Source organism: Chionomys nivalis, chromosome 8 (genome assembly GCF_950005125.1).
Source record: "Chionomys nivalis chromosome 8, mChiNiv1.1, whole genome shotgun sequence".
Taxonomy (NCBI): domain Eukaryota; kingdom Metazoa; phylum Chordata; class Mammalia; order Rodentia; family Cricetidae; genus Chionomys; species Chionomys nivalis.
Genome location: NC_080093.1, coordinates 4,848,715 through 4,860,110, shown reverse-complemented (window position 1 = coordinate 4,860,110; position 11,396 = coordinate 4,848,715). Strand labels below are relative to the sequence as shown.

The following is an 11,396-nucleotide window of genomic DNA, read 5'->3' as shown; positions in this document are numbered from 1 at the left end:
TTGAAAAGTGGAATACACTGAGACTGTCTTCACCGTGGACACCACAAACATGAGCTTCCTGAAATCCCGCCCCCCCCCCCCACGGATGTCACCTGGACTCTTTCACCTCGGCCCACACCATCAAGGTCCAGCACAGAACTAGCCAGTCTCACCCAGTCATCCGAGAGAAATCCCCAAACACAAGCTCCATTGTTTGCTTTCAGAGTTGTTGTTTTAATAAAGGCAGATGTGAGAAGGAGGAGAGGATGCCATTGTTTAACAACTCGTGAAGCCACAGGGGCATGCCTCTGGCGTGCAACCCTCAATGGTGGCTTCTCTCTCGAGGATGCAGGCGGAGGCAGCCGGCTCACATCAGCGGAGTCTTCCTCCTGTTAATATGCAGAATCTCCGAGGCATCTGGGTTCACCTCCCGGCTCTGATGATCTCCATGCCCCACTTCCTCTGGTCCCCTCTGCAGAAATCACACACAGCCCCCTGAGTGCACATGACGCTCCCACAAGCCGTGCTAAGATGCCGGCCAACATCCAACACATTCACCTCCCCTTTTTTGTCCTCTCTTCCACCCTGCCCAAGAAAAAGGACCCTCAAGGCAAAGATGAGAAAGAAGAAAATCCTGTGTCTCATTTAGATGTGGTGTCTCTTTTCTGAACAAAGTGGGGTTCAAAACGCAGACTGTTGGAGCCAGCGAGTCCCTGACCCTTTCCGTGCGTGTAACGAGCAAGCACTCAGCACAGCCTGGGCTGCCCTGGCCCGGGATTGATGTCGCCCTGGTAGGTTTGCCTCTGCAGAACTAATGGCTGTGACTTCAGAGGAAGCCTGCGGGAAGTTTAACCCATATGTCATCCGCCCGGTCATCTCAGACCCATGAAATTAGGCGCCTTGTTCAGCTGCCTTTCACGCTTCTTTAGAACTGGCTGACCTTTGCCCAAAAATAAGCTTTGAAAAGCAACAATGAGTTTGTATTTCCCGAGGTCTGACAAGGCAGGGTGCAGTTTGCTGCTTGTTACTCACATAAGCCCCCCGGAGACCCAGGCCCCTCCTGTTGGCCAGTTCTGCAGCCCGACGAGCCATTTCCACTTTGTAGGAGCCGGGAGGGGTCCAGCCAACACCTCGAGTCAGGTTCAAGTCAGATTTGTATTTGACCTTGGGGGAAGGAAGAAGCAGGAGGAATAGTCAGTGGGGACTGGGGGCTTGACCACTGAGAGAGAGGATCTAAAATGTAGCAAGATGTGAACCACTTTGACATCATTAGTGCCAAGACAAAGAGCAGTCACATGATGCACAGAGGACCTGGTGTACAATGAGCCTGTCCGCCATGCAGTCACTCCTGGAATCTTCCCATTCAAATGGTGGGAGCTGCAATGGGGCAAAGTAGACTGGGGACACCTGGTTCACATCTAAGTTCCTATCTTAACATGCCCTGTGCCCTTAGGAAACTCCCCTTTCCTCTCTGAGCTTCGGGTGCGTACCAGAGAAAGAATAAAACCAGATTAAGTAATTCTTTAGACGCCATGGAAAAGGAAAATAGAGCAGAGCCACTAAGGGCCTGAGCTTTCAGACTGGGCATTTGCTAAGTGGGAGAGCACTTGCCTAGCATGCATAAGGCCCTGGGCTCCATCGCTAGTGCAAAGAAACAAAGAGAGAGGAGAAGAAGGGAGGGAGGAAGGAAGGGAGGAAGGGATAGAGGGAAGGGATGGAGGGAGGAAGGGAGGGAGGAAGCGCTGAGGGAGGGATGGAGAGATGGAGGGAGGAAGGGATGGAGGGAAGGGATGGAGGGATGGAGAGAGGGAGGGAGGGAGAAAAAGAGATGGAGGGAGGAAGGGATGGAGGGAGGGAAGAAGGGAGCCAAGGAAAGGGGAAAGAAGCTGAGCTTTCACACCAGGCAGTACCAGGGTTGGAAGGGCTGCACAGCACCGTCCTTGCAAGCGTCTGTTACAGGTATGGCAGCAGTGGGAGTAGCTGTCACTGTGCCTTCCTGGCTGCCCCCCCCCCGAAGCTAACAGGAATGTGTGGGGGTGGCTCACATCACTCTGCAGTTGATGGGCCTTCCGGGCATGCTTCAGGCCCAGCTGTTCCGGGTCGCTGGTGTGCTGGGGCAGCGGCTGCCTGTAGTGTACATCACTGGCCAGCTGCTGGCTCCTTTTGGCCTGGAGGAAGCCAGGTTGGTCAGTGCGGCTGTGGAACTGGGAACAACCCTTGGCCAAGCCCTTCTTGTACTCATTATCACTCTGGAGCTTGCCAACGTGGAGGAAATGCCTCATCCTTGGGTCGTCATTGACGCTGCGGTACCCAATCTGTAGGCCCCGGTCCCTCAGGAAAGCCTCTTTGTACCGGAACTGCAAGGCAGAGAAGCAGAGAGAGGTGATGGGGATGCCCCTCCCCATCAAAGTCAGCCTCTCCAGAGGGTCTAGGCCCTGGGACTTCTTCAGGAAACCCAACAGTGGGTAAGGGTAGAACCTTTGGAATCAAGTAAACCCAGTGGCGTAGCCTTGAACCAGCTGCAGGACAGAGCAGGAGAATGAATCTCTACCCCATGGGGGATTGAGAGAAGCCAATGATATGGGACTGGAATTCAATGGATGCCCACTGACGACATCCATTTGCATGGCTTCTGTAACATCCAATAGGAATAGAACTGGGCCATTCTTCCTCCTGTCCTCTGCTGCACGCAGGGACCTGGTCTGATGCGTCTCAAATTACTTAAAGTGAAGCATTTAGTTCGTTTTACATAGTTACACTTCTTCTTACTTTTACCTTGTGCATATGTGTACGAGCACATGTAAGCATTCTTGTGTGTATGTGTGGGAACATGTGTGTGTGTCATAGTGCACTTATGGAGGACAGAGGACGACACTGAATGTCTGTCTGTTTTGGCCTTCTACACTATTGAGATGGAGTCTCATGTTAGCCACTGCATACGCCAGGCTAGCTGGCTATTGAGCTCCTAGGGGATCCTCCTAGCCCTGTTTCTCATCTTACCATAGGAGAGCTGTGGTCACAGACATATACCACATCTGGGATTATAGGTACATGCCGCCACATCTGGCTTTACATGAGATCTGCAGTCTGAGTGTAAGTTCTCATGCTTGCACAGAAGCGATTTCATAAAAGGTTCTTCACTACAAACTAAGCAGCCAACCGTAGCCCACGGGTTCCTTGGCTTCTAGGTGCTCCAGCTGTCAACTCTTGAGTGCCTCTCCTAAAATACATATATTTTTAAAAAGCCTTCCTTTTTTTGACCACAATCCTAACCACCAGGCTTGTGTTCACTTCCCTTTGAAACACGATTCTGTCCAGGAGGCTGGGCTGTGCCTTTCAGCCCACTTGGGTAACCAGGGAGAACCCTTTTAGCAGAACAGTTTAGTGTCTTACATCGCTGGCGATATCCCTGGACGCCTTGGCAGTCTGGAAGGGGATGGCATCCAGCCTGAAGTCATAGCCACCAGCCCGGTTCTGCTCCCAGGAGTTTCTGTAGACTTTCTGGTTGAGAGAACAGAAGTGCTTGTGATCAAGGAGCAACCATTGCCTGCATGCCATTTGGTCTCAGCAGGAATTATGTTCCAGGGATGTCTGAGCTCATGGCTCCTTATGATGCTGGGGGACGCCCCACACTAGGAATAATGGAACTGGCCATAAACGACTTCTGCTCTTCAGGAGTCGTGGTCTGTGAGTCTAGCTCACTTGCTATACCCCACCATTCCCGGGGTCCCTGCACCATCCTTCTTGTGTCCGCATCTCCTCTCTGAGTCTCAGCTTTTCAGCCTCTCGATGGAACCCAGAACCTGGAGCTCTGCCACACCAAAAGTGCTCTTCTCTGGGTCTTGTTACCCAGGGAACTTGCTCGTTCCGCTGACTCCCCGAGGTTGGGGATTCAGTTTAACTGTGATGCCTCACCCCATCCCTAGGAGAAATGCTGAACCCCACACACACTCCAAAGACTTGCAGAGAGGCCATCGCCTTTGCCTGACTGGGTACCTGACCCACACACTTTCCGTCTTCCTCTCTTATTTCCCCCTCTCTATTTCAAGTTGATCCACTCCCCTCTGGGGGTCTGTAATCATATCCTCTCAGTCCTTATGCATGCCACATCACCTATGGAGGCACCAAAATCTTCTGTGCCTTCACGTAGTTAACTATTTCTTTCCAAGATAAGGCAATTCCTCCAGGAGAGGAGTCCTCAGGAGACCCCAGGAAACGCTCTCCTTGATTCAGCCTTAGAGACACAGGACAACAGGAGAGTCACAGCACCAATGGATAACAAAATGACAACCTCAGACTGCGGTGGCTGCTGGCTCATTCTGAGAGCTGCAGCAGGTCAAGGAACCCAACCTTCCTTTGGTTGCCTGGAAATGGAGGTCAGGACTGGATCTCTGTTCTGCAGAGGTTTGGAGAATTGAGCAGAGGCAGAAGAAAAGCAAAGCGCTCCTCCCTCTTTTATTCTGTGCTCAGCCCTGGAAGGGGACCGTGGAGTGCCTGGGCCATCCAGGCTAGATCTCGTCACCTATGTGTGACTGCATCGGCTATGTTGTCATAGCTACCTTCACCATGACCTCCAACCCCAACAACCAACACACAAGCCAATCGCACAAGGCCCAAGAAACGCAGGCCCAACTAACTACTGTCTCTTAGCCAGCGCCAAAGGCCTAGATGTACTGGGTCTCTATCTAGTCTAACAGTGAGGACTGGAAGGTATTCAAGAAATGGAAGAATCAGACAAGAACCCATCAACAACTCCTCTTAGCTGTCTGCTTCCTGTTTTGGTGGCTTCCAAAGACACCTGAGTAGGAAATGGAGATGACACCCCTAAACACTCTCTATGGGGGTACCCAGTACCTTCTTAGTAAGAGCTCTACCCCAGATCTGGGCCAGTTAAAGACACCAAACTTTCCGCAGACTTCAAGTCCAACCCCAGAGTACATGGGTGGCCTATCTATGCACCTCAGCCCTGAGCCTGGGTAACTCGAGGAACCTGTAGAGACAGTGGCCTGAACTGGGGTCTCCAGTGTGCCAGCTCTCTCTCTCCTGGTGCCCCCCACTCTGCTTGCTGATGGCGGCTTCCTCCCGTGTTTTCTAGGCTACTGAGGTTTCTGCTTTGCTGCTGACATTCTTTAGATTCCGCGGGCGCTTTGATTAGGAACCCTGGGCATCGCTCTTCTTGATCACAGTTTTGTCCTCGTCCTCACACATTAGAGTCATTTGATTTCGGGTTATTTCGGTTGCCTTGCACATCTCAATGGCTTTCTTTGCTCAGGAAGGTCACTTTGCCCCCACGTCCTCCTCATAGAACACTCGATCCGATTGTGCACATTTCCCATGCCCCCGCCTGAAGAAGTGCTCTTTCAAACGAGGTTCGTGAGTTCTCCACACCCTGTGAGCCCTGGTGGCTAATTTCAGCTTCGGGACTCTGCAGGCTGTCCCTCCACCTTGTGAGAGGACCACACTTCAGTTACCAGCCTGGGGTGGCCGTCCTCCTTAAGCGGGGACCCTCATGAGCCAGCAGTTGCATCCCAACCTCTGGGCTGTGGTCCTCGGAGAGTTACTCCAGTGGAGCCCTGGCCTCCCCATCCTTGGGAATTAATGAGCTGGACCTTCTGTACCAGCTCTGTAGAGGGGGCGGTCCAGCTTCCCCAGATGGAGGCCAGCCCACCAGAGCTGCCGTTCTAAAATTATCCCTCGTTCATCCCTCAGAAGCATCAAATGCTTGTAATAACTCCTATTTACAAAGCAGGAGAGCATTGGCCGTGCGGGATCCCACAGGGCTTTACAACAGCAACAAACTAATACACACGCTAACTAGAAGGCGCCTCTCTGCAACCCCTGCAAGGCAGACACCTCTGGGGTGAGCAGCAGCAGCTGCCGATCCACACGCAGCCCCAGGACACAATGGCCAGGCCAGGGAAGGAAGAATGGCTGGACTCTAGGAGGCCGCTCGCTGCCCCAGGCTGACACACTCAGCCTGTGTTATTCCAATCTGACAGCGTCTTTTGATTGCAACGCTTCTCTACCTGTTATCTGGGGATCATAGCGCTGCTGGCTGAGCGGCTGCCTATTCTATTACAACCAGGGGCCTCCAACCCCTGCCAACAACAAGCCCGAGTTTAGGAAACAGTGTCTTGGTTATGTACGCAAAGGGCACACATCCAGGGGAAGCTGGAGTGTTGGCAGGCACGGCTCCATGCACAAAGGAGCCAGCTACATTGAGAACATCTTTTCAAACTGCAGAGCGAGATGGTGTCATCCCATCTCCCAGTCATGCTTCTCTGGATAGCTAAAGAAAGATGTCCAAGGAATCACAGAACAGGTTTGTCTACACCTAGCAGAGCCTGGGGATCATACTCCTGACCATGAGAAGCCACATAACTGTGGTCTTCAGAGCCCAGCATAGAATCAGAATGTTAAAACTACAAGAGACTTCCATTTAGCTCAGCTCCATTTCTTCCCATTTTACAGGTAAGGAAACTGAGACCCAGGAAGTTGATAGGAGTCACACAATAACTTTGTCCTGCTTTCGGTCCCGGGTTTTTTACTTTCATGCCCTCCTTCTTAGGACTTAAACATAATAATAATAATAATAATAATAATAATAATAATAATAATAATAATAACCAGTCAAATCAATTCAAGCAGGCACACGTCACACAAGCCCTACTTACGTCACTCAGGTACATGGCGTTCAACCGTGCTCGGGTGAAATCCGGATGGTCTGGAATGGAGGTGTATCTGTGCAGGGAGTCTGCGTCCCCTGACCTGTACAGGCGCTGTAGGGGAGACAGACCAATGGTCAGGGCAGAGCCTAGGTACAGTCACACTTGGTAAAAGTTCAAGAGAAAAAATGGTTGATGCCTTATCCTGCCCTCCCCTTTGCCACAGGAAGTGGGATTCAGCGCTACTCTTAGAAACAATCCTTCTAGAAGCGTCTGGTGAGTAGAAGGTCCCTATGAGGCCAGGGTCATGTATGGTGAACATTGTTAAAATATTTGCCATGATCTGCTCCAAATGGACCATAAACCAACTCCCTGGTAGGCCATGCCTGTGCAATTGATTCTGCCTGAAATGGGTGTCAGACCTTCTGCAAGCCAATGAGTGTGTTCACTGGTAACAAGAGAGTACTCCCAGGCCTCTGAGGCTCAGCTGGTCAACATGAACAGCAGTAATTAAAAACAAACAAACGGGCCTTTTTATTTTAAAATTTATTAAATGTCTTTGTGTTTAAAACCTTAAGGTTTTCATGGTTGACCCAAATCACACAAAGACACAAATTTTAAGATTAATGTTTTGTCTAGGTTTTCCTTCTTAGAGCAGTGTTGCCAACAACCTCAAGAAGCACTTGGATCCCATCTATTCCTGCAGGTGTAGACACTCCGTTCCCATCAGTTCCCAAATCCACTCAGGCTTTGAAAATGGGAACTATTCAAGGCAGCATTTGGGCTGTAGGAGAAAGGGGCGGTCCTATAACTGCGCAGAGAATGGGAACCCTTGACAGTTTGGGGGAGATAACATGCAGCCTCCTGTCCCCTGAACGAGGAAACAGGCAGCAAAGGCAGAAGGAAGCTTTGAACAAAAGCAGTCTTTTTTTCTCCTCTAGCGGGTTTAAATTAAGCCTTTTAATTCCATTGCATACATGAACAATGAAGGTATATCTGATCTCACGTTTGGTGAGAGAACATCAGTAATGCTAGGTATCATTGTGATGATGACTCGAACCACACCAGGGCATTTGTAGAGGACTCTGTGTTCCTGGCATTTGCTTCAAGCTTTCTTTGCCTTTACTCATTCAACCCTCTTTAAATTCATTCAACTGCGTAAGGAAGGGCTGCCCTCACCATTCTCCCACCTGCTTCCGCCTTCGAATAAGGTGAGTGAGGTGAGAAGAGATGAGCAGCGGGCCCATATCACTTAGATGGCTTGCACCCCCTCTAGCACCAAGCCACAGCATCCCATCCTCTGCCCAGGGTTAGAGGAAGAACCCACCTCATTGCAGTGCAAATAGCTGTTCTTGGCATGAAGAAGGTCTGGAGAATCTACCACCGTGGTGAACTTGATACTGTCTGGTTTTTCACGGTACTTGGTCTATAAAGGAAAAGATTGCCCCGATGCATGATTAAACGTCACTTCCATCTTTAATCCTGGCTTCTTGGGACCAAATGCTCATATGACAATGGCATATCAGAAGACAAGCCACTCTGCTTGATAGGAACCCGACAATCAAGAGCATGGGAAGGACCCACGCTTCCCTTTATGACTGAAAGCCTGTGGCAGACATTAGTTTCTTAAAGAAGGGATTCTTGACTGTCAAGGGAAGTGTTACAATCCAAGGAGCCTTGCTTAGACATTCCCCAAGCACATTCTGTTAGTGAGAAAGTCAAAGCTGGCAGTATCTCTCTCAAGGACATTGTAGGACAGAGGTCCCCAGGCTATCAATCAGTCTGGTATTGCTAACCCTATTAACTTTTAATACCCTCAGAAGCCACGTGACCTCTGTATACTGGACCAGTGGGTAAATACAGATTCCCTGAATTGCCAATGAAGACAGTGGCACACTCAGATGATAACTAGTCATAATGTATCTAATAAGAAGCTCCTAATGTGTCTAATGCCTTCAACTCCTTGGCAGTGAGTTAGTAGCAGGGAAATAACATTGTTTTAGGTTTGGATTGCAAATAGTTCCAAAAAAAATGCTTGGAGTCCATCAAGCCTTGGGTTCATCTTGGCATGATCTCCACTGTGTAAAGAAGTTCTCTGTTCAAAAGGAACTCCTCGGGTTGCCCACGTCACTCGGGAGGTCGGGCTACTGGTACCTCGCTGATAAGCTCTCCAGCCTTCTTGGCACTCTCCATCTGAGGAGATCTCAGAGCCAACCATCCTGTGCCCTTCATGCCCATCAAGTCTGACCTGTAGCGAAACTGCAGAAAGAAAATGGAGAGCTTCTGTCAGGACAGTGCCCAGCACCTGAGGACATTTCCGCAAGGCCCTTGCTTTGTAATAAGAATAATAACAATAAAGAATAATAAACCATGCTTTCTCCCAACAGTTCGGTGACTTCACTGAGAGAAGATCCTCAGTCCAAATGTTTTGAGTTTGCACATTTTCCATGTATAAAGTAACAAGAAAAGTACAAGACGTTAGCATGGCTTGAAGCTGACAGTGATGACGTCCATGGACAAACATTCAAAGAAAGAGCTATGTGTTCAAATCCAAGGATCAAGCAGGATTATTTAGGTTCACTCTACAGTGAGGCAATCTACCACCTGCCAAACAAAAACGATCTACACACCGTTCAGCTGATCAAAGGGTTTTAAGCCCCGGATCGAAGCTGCTATGACTCAGAGTAAATTTCTTTACCAATGTGCAACTCAGTCTCTCTGTCACCTTTGAAGGTCAAGACGATCCTCATGAAAATCCTAAGAGTCTCTAGGGACAAGAGACCATTAGATTTCTGTTCCTCGGACAGTGGCCACCGAGGGGGCGGGGTTGACTACTGGGGAATTTAAGAACTAAAGCAAATGTAAGTATGATGAGCTATCAATGAGTAAGTCCTTTTAATCTTGTGGTGCCTCAGTTTACTCCCCAGCCTCCAGTGGCAACTCAGTATGATTTGCTTATATTGCAAAATCAGGCAAAGCCTTATCCTCTCTCTCCACTGTAAGGGCTTAGATGATTAGGCCAGCGGCACCATTCCCAGTAGGAAATAAACAGGAGCATTACAACAGTGGCTCTGATTGGAGCCCCTAAACTGTCAAACCTAATCAGGAGCCCTTGATCTGTCTACATTGCCTACAATGACACCGTCACCCAGTCACCTTTCTTCTCCTCTTTATGGAAATTCGGTATTTTTAAAGGTGGAAAAAGCCTCTCTAAGGAAATCTGAAATTTGGATCTAAACGGAGTTGATGGCATTTCTCTAATTTAGATATAAGCCCTGCTGTAACGCAAAACACCGCTCCGGATGCCAGCCTCTCGGCCTTTTTAGTTCTCTTTCATTTCAGGCTCCACAGCTCTTCTCACAGCGGGCCTCAAAGCAAGCCCGTTTCTGATCTACTGTCTGCCGGTTAATGCCCCTGTGCCAATTCCACACTGCTTTCTGACTGGTGAAGGGAGGCATCAGTCGGGCTCGGGAGCAGGTTTCTAAACCCCATGTCAGTAAGATCGCTTTTCATACCGTGTCTTTTCAGTCTACCCCAGCAAGGCTTTTGCCTTCCGCTCTGATAAAGAGCAGCGAAAATTGGATAAATTTCTAAGTTGGAGAGAATAATCCTACAGGGCCTCTTCACAGCCGGGTCCTGCTCCTTTCACGAGCCAGATGGGGTGGGGCACTCTTTCAACTTGTCTTTTGTTGGTCTGAACAGTACGATTACAGGTAAGTCAGGAAGCAAGATGTAGGTCCCCAAAGATCCGGCTGTGCCTCTGACTCTGATAAACACATCATTTATTGACATCTCTCCCCAGCCCAGCGTTGACTATTCACACAAACCCCAAAAACAACACACCTGCCTAGACCTCACCATCAAAGGAGGGAGAGCGGAGGGGAGCTGAGGAAAGTCAGCGATCCAAAGATGGCTTCAGAGAACAAATCTAAGAATAAACCTTCGCAAACTGCCCGCCCCAATCTGACCCGTCCAAATGGCAGATTCTGTTTTTCCTTATACTAACGTTGGAGCCCACTTGAGAATTTGTGGTTGTGACTTTCCAAACACCCCCATTTTGGAGCAATCTCTTGCCAAGTGATGAGTGTGGGTACAATACAAGCAATTGTACCCAGGCAGTACCAGGAGGAAGGGTGTATTTGTCACTGTATAAGAAGTAGCATCCTTACTAGCTATGAGGGAATGTTTCATTATCTCGGTGCACACCCATTTTGTCTTGCAATGGAGGGGTTCTTGTTCTTACCCACAGAATAGCTTTAATGCCGGACAGTGGTGGCGCACGCCTTTAATCCCAGCACTTGGGAGGCAGAGGCAGGCGGATCTCTGTGAGTTCGAGGCCAGCCTGCCAGCCTGGTCTACAAGAGCTAGTTCCAGGACAGGAACCAAAAGCTACGGAGAAACCCTGTCTCGAAAAATCCAAAAGAAAAAAAAAAGAGAGAGAATAGCTTTAGTGATCAAATGATGTTTTGGACATTTAGATGAGCTATGGGCTTCTGGGCTCTGGGTACGTGACACTGGAAGCCATCAAGAATACAGACTAGAATGTCTGGGTCACAATACAGTCGCCTACGGAAGCCCAAGAGACTGGACCAGGGGTTCAGACACCAGAAGACCTGCCCCGTCTCTTTTTAGTTCTAGGGTCTTGAGAAAGTCATTTCCCTGTCAGGTTGTGACCCATCGATGACTTAGATGATGAGGATTTCACATCTGCATCTGTAAAAGTAAGAGTGATATACTTATACCTATCTTTAT

The 11,396-nt window shown here is 49.3% G+C and overlaps 1 protein-coding gene across 4 annotated transcripts in view; it reads right to left on the bottom strand.

Moving 5' to 3' along the window:
• Positions 1-197: 197 nt before the first annotated feature.
• Positions 198-11,396, bottom strand: part of Nrap (nebulin related anchoring protein) — a 68,885-nt gene continuing 57,686 nt past the window's right edge. For all 4 annotated transcript variants that reach the window (XM_057777669.1, XM_057777671.1, XM_057777670.1 and 1 more), the window contains 7 exons: positions 8,799-8,903; positions 7,972-8,070; positions 6,654-6,758; positions 3,373-3,480; positions 2,025-2,336; positions 1,012-1,143; positions 198-451 (listed from right to left, as the gene is read on the bottom strand). In XM_057777669.1, coding sequence (XP_057633652.1) covers positions 347-451; positions 1,012-1,143; positions 2,025-2,336; positions 3,373-3,480; positions 6,654-6,758; positions 7,972-8,070; positions 8,799-8,903 — 966 coding nt within the window. In that variant the 3' untranslated portion in view covers positions 198-346. The remainder of the gene's footprint in view (positions 452-1,011; positions 1,144-2,024; positions 2,337-3,372; positions 3,481-6,653; positions 6,759-7,971; positions 8,071-8,798; positions 8,904-11,396) is intronic.